Source organism: Eleutherodactylus coqui, chromosome 5, assembly GCF_035609145.1.
Source record: "Eleutherodactylus coqui strain aEleCoq1 chromosome 5, aEleCoq1.hap1, whole genome shotgun sequence".
NCBI classification, from domain to species: Eukaryota; Metazoa; Chordata; class Amphibia; order Anura; family Eleutherodactylidae; genus Eleutherodactylus; species Eleutherodactylus coqui.
In genome coordinates this window covers 229268926-229285951 of record NC_089841.1, presented here as the reverse complement: position 1 = coordinate 229285951, position 17026 = coordinate 229268926, and the positions used below count along the sequence as shown (strand labels likewise).

Here is a 17026-nt window from a genome sequence, read left to right as displayed (position 1 = left end):
AGGTGCCTCTATTTAGGCATTTGAACTAATTCTGAGGATTTAAGCCAAGTGAGAGATTTCCGGGCTGCAGCAGATTTTTTCGCTATAGTGTGTGAATGGATGAAAAAAACACTAATTAAAGGGGTGGTCTCGCGAAACCAAGTGGGGTTATACACTTCCGTATGGCCATATTAATGCACTTTGTAATGTACATTGTGCATTAAATATGAGCCATACAGAAGTTATTCCACTTACCTGCTCCGTTGCTAGCGTCCTCGTCTCCATGGTTCCGTCTAAATTCGCTGGCAGCTTGCTTTTTTAGACGCGCTTGCGCAGTCCGGTCTTCTCCATTCAGCACGAGCCGCTTCAGTGTGCTCCCCGCTACAGCTCTTCTGCGCATGCGCAGACGAGCTGTCACTGCTCGGGAGCGCGCTGAAGCGGCCATTCTGCACCATCCTCTGTTAGAGGAAGGTGCAGAAACTGGAGCTGCCCAGCGGAGAAGCCCAGCCCAGCCCAGCAGCCCCGAGAAGCCTCCCAGGTAAGTGATGGGTCGGGGGGGGGCTGCCGCTGCGCCGGGGGGGGGCTGTCGCTGCGCCGGGCTGCGCCGGAGGGGGCTGTCGCTGCGCCGGGCTGCGCCGGGGGGGCTGCCGCTAGGCCGGGGGGGCTGTCGCTGCGCCGGGGGGGCTGCCGCTAGGCCGGGGGAACTAGCGCTGGGCTCCGGGGCCTTCACCTGGGTTGAGGGTCTAGCGCTGGGGAGCCGGGGGCTAGCGCCGCTTACCTGCTGCCTGGCGGTGGGCGTCTGGTCGGCGGCTGCGGGGCGTCCGGTTGCCATGGAGACACAGCTGGCGGCGTCTCGGGAGCGCGCACGTCGGGCTGCAGCGAGCGACGGGGAAAGAGCCGGCGGCCATCTTGAGGAAACTTTTATAAGTTGCTGAAACGCTGGAACGGTAAGTACGAACCAGCTAGAAATGTCATTTACAGGGGGGCTTAGTAATGTGTGTTTAATGGGGGGGACTGGGCAAAAAAAAAATTAACTGCTTCCTCGAGACATCTCCTTTAAGCTCGGGGCTTGACCGCTTCATTTCTTCATTCACGTGATTTAACGGCACATACGGGCAACCTTTAAAACGCATATGCTCATGTGAAAGAGCCCTAAAGGTGCTTTTAGACAGAACGGTCTAAATGAGAGTTAATGACTTACTGACTTTTACTGTGGTTGGTCCTAAACGGGTTAATGACGGTATATTTTTGAGAGTTCCAATCACCTGTTATGCATCCCTATAAACTAGGAGATTGAGCTCAATCCTTCCATGAGCACTCTCCCAATTGTTTGGAGCAGATGCCCATGTGCTATGGAGTCATATTATATATCATAGCTATGTGGGATGTCTTTATATGTGTTTCTAGTCTTTCTAGCCAATTTGTTTAATGTATGTCTAGCTGTTAAGAGTTATATTTTAACAGGGACCTTACTTCTGTTATTCCCAATGATGTGCTTTTGGGGTTTCTGCGGTTTTCAGTGACTTATAATTTGTAATGAGGTAGAATCATTTTGATTGCAGCATTCACAGTTGGTGTTTTTAAGGTTTCTGAACTGAATAAAAAAATTTTTTTTAAAAGCCAGTAAAAAAAATTATTGAGGCATTTTTTTGCTGCAGTTCTGAAACATTTAGCAACATATTGAATGTACTGACCATATAGTCGTCCAATACCACACAGCGGTCTGCAAAGGATCATCATTTCTCTAAGAAAACAACTATACAATGGCGATGCGTAGGGGCTTCATGAGCTCGCCCCTCCCCCGGAGCCATTCTTATCTAAGTATTCAGTGGTTAGGTCTCCTATCTTTTCATAATGTATCTCATTGGTATTTTTTCACTTTATAGGCTATATTTACCTCCATTTGTGATCATTTGCTCTATTAATACTTGTTTACAACATGGGATTTAATGATCTTTTATGCTATGACTGTGGAACTCTCTGCCTGAGGGTGAAGTCACACGAACGTATATCGGCTCGGTTTTTACGCCGAGCCGATATACATTGTCCTCGTGTGCAGGGGGGGGGGGGAGGATGGAAGAGCCAGGAGCAGGAACTGAGCTCCCGGCGCCCTCTCCGCCTCCTCTCCGCCCCTCTGCACTATTTGCAATGGGGAAAGGTGGGATGGGGCGGGGCTAATTCTAGGAACTTAGCCCCGCCCCCGCCCTGCCTCTTCCCATTACAAATCGTGCAGAGGGGTGGAGAGGAGGCGGAGAGGGGGCCAGGAGCTCAGTTCCTGCTCCTGGCTCTTCCATCCTCCCCCCCCCCCTGCACACGAGGACAACGTATATCGGCTCGGCGTAAAAACCGAGCCGATATACGTTCGTGTGACTTCACCCTTAGGACGTAGTGATGGCAAAATCCTTAGAGGAGTTTAAAAGGGGACTTGATCTCTTTCTGGAGAGGAAGGATATTATAAGCTATAAATCTAAGATTATTTGTTAATCTGGGTATACAGGCAGGTAGGAACTATTAGGGGTTGATCCAGGGAACAGTCTGATTGCCATTAAGGAGTCGGGAAGGAATTTTTTCCCCAAAAGGGCTAATTGGCTTCTGCTCTTGGTTTTTTTTTGCCTTCCTCTGGATCAACAAAACAGGAGGCTAGACAGGCTGGACCAGATGGACATTGTCTTCATTCGGCCTTACGCACTATGTTACTATATTACTGATTGGATCTTGGTCTACATTCATATTTCTCTAAAAATCATTGTGGAAGCATATGATTACATTTTGCAAGGGGGATTGTAGGACTTCCAATTTCTTATGGCATTTACCCGTGTTTTGACATCTCGTCATGGGACACTTTAAATATTTTTGCTTGTTTCTTCCGTATGTGGATATCTAATACATTTTTAATCTTTTCTATAATTTTTCTATGTTTTTGAGATGATTTTAGTGTGTTAGTGAGCCTTATGCACATGGTAAAGGTAAAGTCCCCTGGTGCATGACTGACTCCTAGGGCAATGTCACATACCAGTTTTATTTCCAAGTCTTGCTCGTTGGGTTATGAATGCCATGATGACTTCTTCGACCTAGGACTCACTTCTGAAGTATGAAGAGAGGAAGAAACATGAGACCCCATATGTACATGGGGCATATGAAAATAAATTACTTAAAAGCCCTGTGGAAAAAGGTGGCGCGATACAAATAAGATTTATTTTATGCACCTCATGTATGTAAGGGCTATTTCAGACGACCGTATATCAGCTCGGTTTTCACACCGAGCCGATATACGGTGTCCTTGTCTGCAGGGGGAGGAGGATGGAAGAGCCAGGAGCAGGAACTGAGCTCCCGCCCCCTCTCCGCCCCTTTCCACTATTTGCAATAGGAGGGGGCGAGATGGGGGTGGAGCTAAGTAACGGCACTTAGCTCCGCCCCACCCCTCCCATTGCAAATAGTAGCAAAGGGCGGGAGCTCAGTTCCAGCTTCTGGCTCTTCCATCCTCCCCCCCCTGCAGACAAGGACACCGTATATTGGCTCGGCGTGAAAACCGAACTGATATACGGTCGTTTAAATAAGACCTAAACCTGTGGCATTCAACAAACAAAAATCAGAACTAACATGACATGCTGAGCAATCAGAATTGAGAGAAATCTGGAGACACTATGAAAAATAGCAGCACTCTAATACTGGTATAGTCATCCATGATACCCGGTGACCAGAAAATAAATTGTTCTCAACATGTATCTCTACGCCAGGTGTAGCTTCATCAGGGAGGCATCACAAACAGATAGAGGTATTATATAGTGTCTGCAATTTCTCAAAAAAATCTGAACTGTTTGTGAAAACTCTAAGGCTGGGTTCACACGAGGTGAAATTGCTGCAGAATTTCCGTGCAGAAAGTCCGCACGGCAATTCCGCCCGTGACTCCTAATCCCGGGATTATCCAGCAAAGTGGATGAGATTTTGCAAAGATCTCATCCACCTGCTGTGGCCAAGCCGCACGAAAACTGACATGCGGCATGGAATTCAATTCCACAGCATGTCAATTCTTTTCTCGTTTCCACAGCAGCCTCTCTCCTCTCCATGGGGAGAAAAAGCCACAGCGGAATACCGACGATGAAACCGTTCCAAAACCCCCGGCTAAAGGCTGCGGGGTTTTGAAGCTGCGCTTATCCCACGTTCCATGTGACCCCAGCCTATGTCTGCCGGTATTCCATTATCAAAGTGCGGCTGCGTCAGAGGAACCAGCACTCATGTAGAGATTACTTCTTGATGTTGGGTGTATACACCCTGACTTCATAATTCCCACTGCACATACGTTCACTTTACCATTAACTGAGCACAAAATACAAGGACCACCCTTCCTAAAAAGAATAAATAAAGGTATATATTATTAGCCTTGTGGTCAAAACCATGACAAATAATTTGTCAAAGTCATAAAAAAAACAAAGATTATATTGGTCAAATGAAAGTGAGCGTGTAAAGGATGCAAATACATGTTGAGACAAACATCATAAACGTGGATATATGCCTATGTGGGCACTAATAATAGATCAATAATGAGGAATATAGCTGGTTTGTTTAAAAAGACTCACCAAAAATTATACACATATTATAATATATATCTCATGGTTGCCCATATATGAGGGTATATTCACAGGAACGCTCGCATGATTAATAAATAATTCTGCTGTGATATTTAGTCTGTCTGTATGGGATTTGGTATTTTCATGACTATGTACAGGTTGTTGCACATGGAATAGCTTCATGTAGATCGCCATATCTTTTGACCATCATTTTCTGAAGACTGATACTTATCCACAAGTGTTATTTCCCTGCTATATTTTTTGGTCACAGTATTAAAATGGATATGTATCAGGGTAAGGATCGGAATGCTTCTGGGGCGTCTTTCTTGGATGGAACGCTGCAGTCTGTTTGCGACCAAGATTGGTTATGGAATGTGATTGATATTTACATAAAAGGTGGATATTGTATACGTTGTTATTAGTAAACCGTCCCTTCTGAAATAGTTTTAGGTTGAATGTCCCTAGCTATACTTGTATTATGTGACATCTTTATGGCCATGGCATGCAACATATTGACATATATGGCCCGCCGTCTATTTTATGCCTGGTTTAAACACGATAATCGTTGTGTGCCTTTAAGTGCAAGGTGATCGCTCAAATGTTGAGCGATCACTTTGCGCTCCGAGTGGGGAATACAGAAGACAAGCGGGGGCCCCCTGTCTTGTGCATCCAGCTTGGAGCGGGGGCTGCAGAAGACAAGCGAGGCCGCTTGTCTTCAGCATCCAGCTTTAATACAGCCGAGCACTCCGAGTGGGGAATGTAGAACACAGCTGGACAGCTGTGTTCTTCATATCTCACCTGTCTTCAGTATCAGCTGTATCCTGCTGTGAACTCCTGATAAGGCTGATGGTTCTCTTTCAGAATGCTGAAAGAGAATAATCAGCAATTCCCTAACGAAAACCCAAATCACAGAAGATCCCTTAAAACTTATACACACATTGGGCTCAATCATCAACTGATGAAAGGACAAAGACAAGACAACAGATAAAACACATGTGCTCGTAAAGAACTGAATGCAACCGTACACGGGAGGTTTCAAATCGCAGATGAGTTCACGCAAATGTGATATAACTGTGTGAATCTCGGATTGCGAATGACTTCCCAGAGGGTCGGTGTTTTTTTGAATTGTTTCACATATATAGCTGAGGTGACTAGGGTGTGGTTATTGAAGATCGCGTCTTACCACCCTGTCTCATCCCAGTCTATTTGTTTAATTTTAGTGAGCACTTTTATTTTTATTTTGTTGGTTCAACTTGATGAAATAGTCAATCAATCAACGACTAGATCAATTCAAAATTCAGAATATAGGGTTCGATGCATTTCTGTCGGACCTTCGACTTATCAAGAACTGTATGGTCAATGATCTGAGATATATTAATATGTCTGTCTATGTATCAGTCTAGCAGACATATATTAGAGGATATCAAAGGAAATTTGTCTAGAAAGTTGAAGTTAGTGTGAACCGAAGCACTTACTAGTATCCCCTGGTCTTCTATGAATAGAAGATTAAAAATCTCAGGGTTAATGTACGATACTAGGTAGTGATTGTATCTCCCTCGTTTGGTAAATATCAGACCAATTGTCTGACTCGTCTCCTAATGATCAGAGACCGGTCAGACAAATTGTTGAAATTACTACTTTCTCTCTCTCTTTCTTACCTTTAGCCTAATAGGAAACGCTCTCTATCTAGCCTTTATGCCCTAATCCAGGGTATCTAGGCAAGACTATCTATATAGATCGAGACCTAAATTAAGGGGTATTACCCTCTTTCCTATGCTGAAGTTTGCAAGCTTTAGGCTCCAATATTAAGGCAATTAGGGCAACTAAGCGAATTTTGCCTGAAAGTAGTAATTTCAACAATTTGACCGGTCTCTGATCATTAGGAGACGAGTCAGACAATTGGTCTGATATTTACCAAACGAGGGAGATACAATCACTACCTAGTATCGTACATTAACCCTGAGATTTTTAATCTTCTATTCATAGAAGACCAGGGGATACTAGTAAGTGCTTCGGTTCACACTAACTTCAACTTTCTAGACAAATTTCCTTTGATATCCTCTAATATATGTCTGCTAGACTGATACATAGACAGACATATTAATATATCTCAGATCATTGACCATACAGTTCTTGATAAGTCGAAGGTCCGACAGAAATGCATCGAACCCTATATTCTGAATTTTGAATTGATCTAGTCGTTGATTGATTGACTATTTCATCAAGTTGAACCAACAAAATAAAAATAAAAGTGCTCACTAAAATTAAACAAATAGACTGGGATGAGACAGGGTGGTAAGACGCGATCTTCAATAACCACACCCTAGTCACCTCAGCTATATATGTGAAACAATTCAAAAAAACACCGACCCTCTGGGAAGTCATTCGCAATCCGAGATTCACAGTTATATCACATTTGCGTGAACTCATCTGCGATTTGAAACCTCCCGTGTACGGTTGCATTCAGTTCTTTACGAGCACATGTGTTTTATCCGTTGTCTTGTCTTTGTCCTTTCATCAGTTGATGATTGAGCCCAACGTGTGTATGTTTTTTAAGGTATTAAAATAAAATATTATAAGTTTTAAGGGCTCTTCTGTGATTTGGGCTTTTACACAAACTAGTTCCCTCTGCCTCTGTGATTCTTCCCTAACGAAAACTGCTCGATGTCAGTGCAGTTAGACACAACGATTAATCGCTCAAAAAACGGCTTTGAGCAAAAATCGTTGTGTCCAAATCAGACCTAAGAGTTGCCTGTTATGACTCTTTAGTATTAATTATGGAGTGTTCCTACAAATGAAACCGCAATATATGGGGCACGCTTTGTCTCAATGTATATTTAGGTCTTGCTAATTTTACATATATGGATATGGTCTCTTTCATATGGCCAATGTAATCTTGTGTCTTTTTAAGAGATTGACAAATTATTTGTCACGGTTTTGGACAGGAGGCTATAATCTATGCCAGATAATAAATATAGATCTAGAAAATTCTTTCTTCTCTTCATTTGTTACTAGACTGTTTTCGGATGCCCCCCATTGGACTTTTTAGTATTACGAGATGTTTGTTTCTGCACTCACTTTTTGCACTTTTGAAGAATTTCACCACCAGACATCTTTAGCTCCTTGCTTTCCATGAAGTTTCCCATTTTCCCCTTTAAAAAGTGGTCCAGCAGCAGTCTAAGGGTAGTCTATTAGTGACTAAATGTTTTTTACTGGAGGGAACATTCTTTCAAATTTCTCTGCTATTGATAAAAATATATGTCAATATGTCTCAGATTCATGGTAAAAAGCAAGGCGTTCTAGAAAAGACCAACGAGTAGAAAGTCAATAAATATAATGTTATTACATGCCACTTAAACAAAACCAATTTCTCGCTGCCTGGGAGATGGAATACAGTACAAGTTTGATTAGCTTTTCTCAGCATGGGACTGGCCCTATACGCTTTGCTTTTAACTTACTACATATTGCACTGTGCTGTTCGGCTAATCAGTACATAGAAATGACTTGGTATGAGATTAGAGTAATCAAAACAGATTATACTTTTTATTATAATAAGTGCAAAGTATACAGAATAGTGGGTGGGACACAGTGGGAGGCCGATGCAATGGTCTTTAATTTGACCATAACCCCATTTGAAATCAGATATAATGTGCAGTTCTACAAACAGCCTATGAGAGAGCAATAACAATCTTCTCTAAATGGCTAAAAACAAATGGTCTATAAGATAGATCAAGACTGTATTGTAATAAGGCATGTATTTTACTGCTAGATAATGTATATTTTATTGAATCTATCGAATCTTCTTGGGCATCATAGTAGGATAGCCTTCAGTTTATGCCTTTTTCTTCTACTGATGACCGATAGCCATCAATAGATAATCGGTGGGGAATCTGCCACTCGAATCCCTGACAATCCGCTGATTCATAGGGCCGCTGTCACGGTGGTCAGCGCAGAAAACTGAGTCTTAAACCATCGCGTAGCAGCCTTGGTTGGTATTGCAGGGTCAGCTCCTATTAAATTCAATGGAAGCAGCATTTGCAATACCAACCTGGGCCACTGCACTATGGTCAGCACTTTATGCTTTCCGCATCGACACCGGCCTCCGGGAATCAGTTGATCAGCTGGTATCTAAATAACGGGTCCATTGACTGTGATCAGAAGAAAAAAAAGTGTAAAAACTCCCAGAATATCCCTTTAAAGCGGACTATACAGCATAGAAACTGGCTTGATTCCAACTGGGTTGCAACTGTTGTGTAGAAATGTTTCATCTGAGAGATTGCAGCTAAGAAGGTCATTACCCAGACTGGCTTAAATTCAGTTACTTGCATTTAGGTGGCAAGCATGTACTATTGTTTATAAACATGGGCAAACTTTTTTTTTTTTTTTGCATTGGTGGTCAACTGTCCGGAATAATAGTATATGTGAATCTGCAGAGGTGATGCCAAAATGTGTTTTGAGACGATTGCTGATTTGAATCTTCCAGTGTATGATTGAGCAGCTACTTGCTTTCCACTTTCTGTATAATTGGTGCATATATCCTTAAATAAGACTGATCAACACAAATGTGCTCAGATTAGGATAGAATGACAGTATTTGGCTATGATGGGTGGCTAGTTGTACCAATACGGTCCATTTCACTCGTGCCAACTCTGTTGTAGCATCAAGGATACGTAGTTGCAATCGCAATTATTCAACCCCCATTGCAAATTAGATTTGCCAATTTTACAAACTTCCTGCCGTTTGCACAAAACCAAAGAAGAACAATTTAAATCACTCAACACAACGAATATAACAAGTGGTTTCTCCAAATTCAACACCAACTGTCACTTTTAATGACTACTGCAGTTATAATAATTCAAGCCCTGAATAGAGTTCCTCATAAGAGCCCACATTTACAAATCAGAGGCTGCCTCAAGAACACCTGATGTAACTAACCAAGGGCTCCATTAGTTGCATTAGATTTGCTCTAGATAAAACACATTAAATACCTGGACCAGCTAGGGCTTTGTTGACTGGGACGTTAAATTGCGTGTTAGAAATATGGCTACTTCAAGAGTGTGGTCCAAAAAGTTTAAAGAGAAGAGATCACTGCCGTGCTCAAACAAGGAAAAGGTTACAAAAAGATAGTAAAGGCACTTAAATTTCCCAGCGATCCAGATGGAAGCGTAGTTCATAAGTTCAAAATTAAACATAGAAAGGAAACTATCACAGGCTGCCACCAGATTCCTGAGGTAGCAGATAGTCAAAAATTCTCAAGTATCTGCAAAAGATCTGCAGCAATATTTGGCGGCAGTAGGTGGGGAGGTTTTCATTTGACAGCAAGGCACATACTAAACGTTAAAGGTCTTCAAATTCTAAGACGTACACCTCTACTGGCTTAAAAGCACAAGAAAAGTCGGCTTCTGTTAGCTTAAGACTGTATGAATAAGCCACAGAAGTTTGGGGACTCAGTGGAGCGATGAAACAAACCTTGAATGTTCCATCCTATGGATCTGTGGGATATCTGAAGAATGAAGCACATGCTCCAAAGAACAGCCTGCTTACAGGGAAGCATGGCTGTCGTTCAGGGATACTCTGTGGCTGCTTTGCTTCTTCCAGCACTGGGAACCTGTTACATGTGGAGGGCAAGATTGATTTAGTCAAGTATCAAGAAACCCTAGGGAAACAAACAAAAAACCATTTGTCTTCTGTGAGAAAGTTGAAGCTTGGGTGGCATTGGACCTCCCAACAGGACAATGATCCTCAGATTACCTCAAATACCACCAGAGCTTGGTTTCAGTAGTCCTGGAAGAGTGGCTGTTACAGTCGCCTGACTTGAACCTTATAGAAAATCTTTGATGGGATTCGAACGCGGAGGTTGCAGCGTGTAAACCCAAGAATATTAGTGACCTGGAGGCCACTGTCCATGAGGAATCGGTTCAGACTCATGAGAAACACTGTCAGAAGCTGCTGTCTGGTTAGGCTTCCTATTTGCAGCAGGTCATAACAGTAGAAGGTGCTCTCTATTAAGTACTAAAGACATTTGTTATAAAAGGGTTGAATAACTCTGAAACTACATTATTTAAGTCGAACAGTAAACGCTGTCAGAAAAAGCCCCCAATGACAGAATTGTGTTTTTTTTGGTCACCTTGTCTCAAGAGAAAAAAAAAAGTCAAAAAAGTGTTATATACCCCAAAATGGAAGCAATGAAAGCCACACGTCATCCCACAAATAATTTACACAGCTGCAGCAACAGAAAAAAAAAAAAAGGTATGGTGGTTGTCAGAAGATGGCGATAGAAAGTTATGAACTTTTTTTTTTCCTACAGATATTTAATGTTTTAACCCCTCCCTTTCCTTTTGGTTTTTCTTTCCCATTTTAAAAAAATAATCACTCTTCATTTTCTGTCAAAGTAGCTGAGGGTTTGGTTTTTTGTGGGCAGAGTTGTATTTTTTAATGGTATTATTTAATGTACCATAAAATGTACTAAAAAAAACTTAACATGGTCTATTGTATTTCTGTAGCCATTCTATTAAGCCCTTCCACACATCTTATTAGGCAGAAATACATGGCAGGCACGGGGTCCTTGGAAAGGCGCCAGGCTGCTATGACGCCTGAACAGCACCCCACGATCTCATTGCAGGAGAGCCATTTATATGCGATGTCACAACGGACAGTGGCATTTAAATGGTCAACAGCTGTGTTCTCCCTAATCGCAGTGGCTGCCCAATGCTTCATACAATCCCGCTGCACATGTATGGCGGTTTTCCCAAAGGGGTTAAACAGGCATTCCAGAGGTTGAAATTTATCACCTGTTTGTGGGGTGGGAAAAGTGAAGAAAAAAAAAAAACAGCCTATCAACCGACAACGTTTCTGGTCTCTTGGGGAAGACTTGTTTGCTGCAGCAGTGATATTCCTGTATGCACACATGAAGCCTGCAGCCGATTACTTCATACATTTATGTTATGCTACAAGCCAATAAACTGATAAAAGTCCTAAAATGTATTCATTCTTGTAAAAAGAAGACATGGATGTGAACATTCAAGTTTTAATGTAAACAGAATCCCATGAAGAATTAAAATGTATTAAATAATAAACCATAAGAAATCGTTGAGGTTCTTATCACATAGCATTTCCTCTCCACCCCTGCAACCAGGCTGAAACCATAGCATTTGAAGAGTTTCTCTAAGTTTTACTTTTTTTTTTTTTTTTTATACAGGTGGCCATGCCCCAAAGTCATAAAACAGCCTATACACACCAATCCCCGGTCCCTATATCCCCAGTGCCACACCTCCATTCTCCTGCCATCACACTATTTACAGGCTACTGTAGCCAATCAGACCTCAGCAAATCGATCTCTGAGATTTGCAACTGGTTGCAGCAGCTTATGATATTCTGTTTGCAGGTAGCTTAAAAACTGACCGAGTGGAGAGAACAGAGATGCGGTGACTTGGAAGGGGCGAGTAGAGGAGCTTTTATTACTTTGAGACACAGACAGCTGTATTTAAAAAAGGAGTAAAAAAAATGAACTTGGAAAATCACTATAATGTGTGAAACGGAGACCACTTAGTCTTCCGTTTCACACGGTTTTTACCCAGTGGTCTGCAGTCTGCGTTTCGCATATTAAAGACTATTAGTTCCATCCAGGTTTCCATCTCCATGCAGTTTTCAGCATATGAGAAGGAAACCCAAGACAGAGTGGAGGCGGAGAGGAAAACACTGTGAAAGTAGTCTAAGTCTTCTTCACATCACCAGCCTTCATCAAGGCTTTAATGGCACGAGCTCTCATTTCCAACTCCAGCAGTTCAAGCTGCTGGGCTGAAGGCTGTATATCCTCAGGCAGCACCGCGGCGGGGGCAATGGGAGGTTCTTCTACCACTGGCTCCGCCAGCCCCAATATTTCATTGACACTTTTCTCAATGTCCATCACAAGGTCATCAGGTTGTCCTGTAGCCTTAACAGCGGTTGTAATGGGCGTCTCATGGATGCGCTCTTCAAAGCTTGCTCCTTCTATGTCACTGTCATACGTATCGGCATTAATGCTGAGAGCATCGTAATCTTCTCCCTTACCTGAATAGAAAAACAGCATCATGGTGAGCTTGAAAAAAAAAAAAATAAGTAAAAAGAAATAAAACCATCAATAGATACAATCTTAGATACATAATGGTTCGTGAATGTGTAGTTTTCAACAAGTCAAGGTAAACTGCATCTAGATCAGCAAGAGCTTGGAGTTATTGTAAACTGTTAAAACTCTTAACTGTGTTAGTTTGACATTGGGAATACACACATCAGACACATAAAGAAAACGCATCATCAGCGACGCCTGCTTTCAATATGCGACGGTTGGAGAACTCAGCTGATCGCCCCACAGGTCTAGCTTTTGTTAGCCTTCACAAAAAGCTGGTTTCAACCAGGGAACGTCTTGTGCCGGCAAAGCCCACGCCAGCAGATATGTAGTATTATATGACAGTCACTCTGATAAATGGCGGTCTATGTAACACAAACAGCACTTGAGTTCACAAGAAGCCGATCGTACAAAGAGTCTCTCTGTTCCAGCTCATAGATGGGGACGTGCCTCTATGATGTCCATGTGCCCATATAGGTGGTTTTTCTTGTATAATCTTGCGGCCGTGCACACTACTCTTTGAATCATTCATTGCATTTGCATTACTTCGATGACCCGTGCGTTTACATCATGGCGGAAAGTCATTTATCTAGACACCAATTAGCTGCAGATGTTTTTTTTTTCTGATGGGTCTGGAGCATATAGCAATAATTCTGTTGATAAGGATTGCTTGTGGAAATTGGAGGAATTGATGACTTTAAAATCTAAGGTTTTGTGGGATCTAACTACTTTGCAAAACTATATTTAGAGGGACGTGACTCTGGGGGAACTTCTCTTGAAAAAGATCTCCACTACGGTTTATTCTCAAGTATTTGACAATTATGAGCCTCGTGTGGTGCAGACTATTAAGGCAGCAGAAATGCAGTGATAAGCGCTCACTCACGACCCCGCTTGGTACAGGTTCAAACCCCGCTTGGTACAGGTACCAAGGTTGGCTCAATCTTCCATCCTTTTCAGGCTGGTAAAATTAGTACCAAGGTAGTAAAGGATGATTGGGGAAGGCAATGGCAAACCACCCAGCAAAAATAGCCTGCCACGAAAACATCACAATGTGATGTCACCCGAGGAGCCAGTCATGACTTGGTGCTTGCACCAGGGGACTTTACCTTTACTTATTTGTCAAGGACTGGAATTGCATACCATTTAAATTTTCTTTGGACCTCATGAGATTATTTTTCATCCTCGTATTTAACAATTAAAGAAATACAACAACAAATTAATTACATCTATGTGGCTTTCTAACAGAGTATACTTCACTCTCAGATTTTAAAGAAGCTGTGAACAAGTTAAGACAATCTATTTCTTTCCTGAAGGAATCTAAAGCCATTACTAAAAACAAACAAAAAAAAAAAAAAAAAGAAAAATTCAGAGTGATCCGTTTGACTATTAGAACCACAAAGTTTACGAATGGGGCAACTGAGAACGCTCGATTACTTTTAAGTCCATTTGAAGAGATCATATAAACATGGCATTAAATCCAAAGCAAACAAGATCTAAAGTAAGTTTTAGTTCCACCGAGTTGGAATCATCTGAGGACAAAGGAGAGACCTCTGATAGGGACATCTCTTCCACAACAAATAAACCAACATATTTTCAGAAAACTAAAGTCTCTAAGAAATCAAAAAACGTGTCAGACGGGCCGGTGGAAACCATCACAAGACCGGTCACTAGACACATGAAGCATTGATGCCATACCCTATGGATGAAGGTCAAGTAATTCATTTATCAAAAAGTTTCTATTCGAAACAATTGCAGATTGTTTTCAAATTCTTTTGACCATTTGCCACTGTTAGAAATGTATACATTTGTAAAGGACTTCGTGGTGAAGCCCCACTTTTTTCTCCTCGGGGGACCCTCTTCCATTGAAATTGTGTTCCACGGTATAGAATAGCTATGCATCATTCCATTTTCAAGAATAAAATGGCCACCTTTTGCTTAATAGATTTACAAAATGACTCAAGTAGAGATATTCATTCTGTTCCCCGTACATGTAATCCTTTCTTTTATCCAATTGCATCAAGTCCACAATTTAATCCCATCAGAAAAGTCATTCACAAATACCTACTAACTTTACGTGAGGGTGACAAACTCCATGCTATTTTGAATAATGGGTGCAAAAATTGCATACAGAAAAGCGCCAACTCTGTCTAGTCTTCTGTCACCCAGACTGGTCACTGTTCCAGGTTTAGAGAACAGGTTGGTGCAGAAGGGTCTCTACAAGTGTGGTGGTACTTGTTAACTTGTGAAGTTAGTCAAAGGATTCTACAGCAGTGACAATTGTAAGTCTTTCCCTATAAAAACGGTACATCAGCTTTCATTCAGATTATGGTATTCATTCTTTGGATTGCACCATTTGCAAACAGATCTATATTGGCTGTATTAGTAGAAAACAGCTTTTGGAAAATCTTAATGGCATTGGATCTTCCTCTAACCCAAGGGTCTCTAATGCCTCAAGGCATTTTAGGATTCATCATGATGCATTCGTTCTTTCCTTAAGAGTATTTGGCAATGAAAAAGTGAGAAAACCAGTTCCAGGTGGTGATCTGAGGCGCCTTTTAGATCACAAATCTTAAAACATTCGCACCATTTAATTTTAGGAGCGATTTACATTTATGCTTCTGATTTGAGAATACTTGTGTTTTCTTTTAACTTATAAACTTACAGTATTTAAACGAACTTTTCTCTAGTAAGTATTGGCATCTGTTATGTTTCTTTTATAGGAAGATTCAATTGAATACTTGAGTTAACCTAAGCTTTTGTGCCAATTATTTGGTTTATTCTTAATTCATCATAGCATTTTAATTTTTTTACAGTTTCTTGCTTACCAAATACATTTGTGCATCAGCTCTCACTGCCGAAACACGTATCCCGCTTCCTCCTGTAGTATTCAAAAGTTTATAAAATTCCTTTTTTTCCCTCATCTACCCTATATGCTTGAGTAGAAGCTGAGTTTTTCAGCACAAAAAAATGTGCTGAAAAAGCCCCCCTCGCCTTACACTTGAGAGAGGTAAAAAAAAAAAAAAAACAAACCTCAATACCCACCTTTCAGCCGGCAACTGTGTTTCCGGCGCAATGCTCTCCCCGGCAGTGCGGCAAGCTGCTTCAGTCTTCTCCCCGCTGTCATCTCCCTGGCTTGGTTTTGAAATCCCCGCCGTCAGCGCTGTGATTGGATCGAGCGCAAGCCAATCACAGCCGGCGCTCGATAAACCAATCACAGCCATTCAGTGATGTCATTCTGAATGGCTGTGATTAGTTTATCGAGCATCAGCTGTGATTGGCCGGCGCTCAATACAATCACAGCGCTACCTCACACAGCGCTGACTTCAAAACCAAGCCGGGGAGATGACTGCGGGGAGAAGACTGAAGCAGTTTGCCGCACCGCCGGAGACAGCATCGCGCCAGGGACACAGACGCCGGCTGAGAGGTGAGTATATACTCGAGTATAGCTTGGCTTATACTTGAGTCAATAAATTTTACCAATTTTTTGTGGTAAAACCTATTGACTCAGCTTACACTCGGGTCGATTAATACTCGAGTATATACGGTACATAAGCAGTATTACTCATCAGAGGGTAGTTGTGCATCATGAAGTTTTCTATTGGTGTATACATGGAATTGAAGTAGATTTGTAAGCCATGTACTTTGTATAGTATGACATATAGGAAGGTTTGTGTTCACCTTAGACATTATTTGATGTATGCGCCACGTTCCAGACATACAAGTTATGCCTATTTTATATTCCTTCTGTACATTTCTCACCGTCATATTAATGGCTTGGTAATTAATATGTAAGCCATGAACGTTTTTGAAATAGGATTTCAGGAAATGCTATAGTTCATATTAAGTGTGACTTAATGGTATATACACGGTACTGGAGTATATATCAAAGCCGTATGCTTCGTGCATTATGACTTCAGGTGATGTGTGTTCATAGTATATTTGATGTATGTGCCCCTTGCTAGATTTAGCATGCTTACTGGACATTCCTTGTGCATTATCAAATGGTAATATTGGAGCGCACATCCACGCTGTGTACTTCGTGAAAGAAGGTATAAGGGAATGTTTGCGTTCATATTAAAGGGGTTGTCCCGCGAAAGCAAGTGGGGGTATACACTTCTGTATGGCCATATTAATGCACTTTGTAATGTACATTGTGCATTAATTATGAGCCATACAGAAGTTATTCACTTACCTGTTCCGTTGCTAGCGTCCCCGTCTCCATGGTGCCGTCTAATTTTCAGCGTCTAATCGCCCGATTAGACGCGCTTGCGCAGTCCGGTCTTCTCCCTTCCGAATGGGGCCGCTCGTGCCGGAGAGCTGCTCCTTGTAGCTCCGCCCCGTCACGTGTGCCGATTTCAGCCAATCAGGAGGCCGA

The 17026-nt window shown here is 42.0% G+C and overlaps 1 protein-coding gene across 2 annotated transcripts in view; it reads right to left on the bottom strand.

Annotated features, from left to right (window-relative positions):
• Positions 1-11507: 11507 nt before the first annotated feature.
• The window catches only part of CAAP1 (caspase activity and apoptosis inhibitor 1), a 34426-nt gene continuing 28907 nt past the window's right edge, over positions 11508-17026 (bottom strand). For both annotated transcript variants that reach the window (XM_066604303.1, XM_066604302.1), the window contains exon 6: positions 11508-12596. In XM_066604303.1, the coding sequence (XP_066460400.1) occupies positions 12259-12596 (338 nt within the window). In that variant the 3' untranslated portion in view covers positions 11508-12258. The remainder of the gene's footprint in view (positions 12597-17026) is intronic.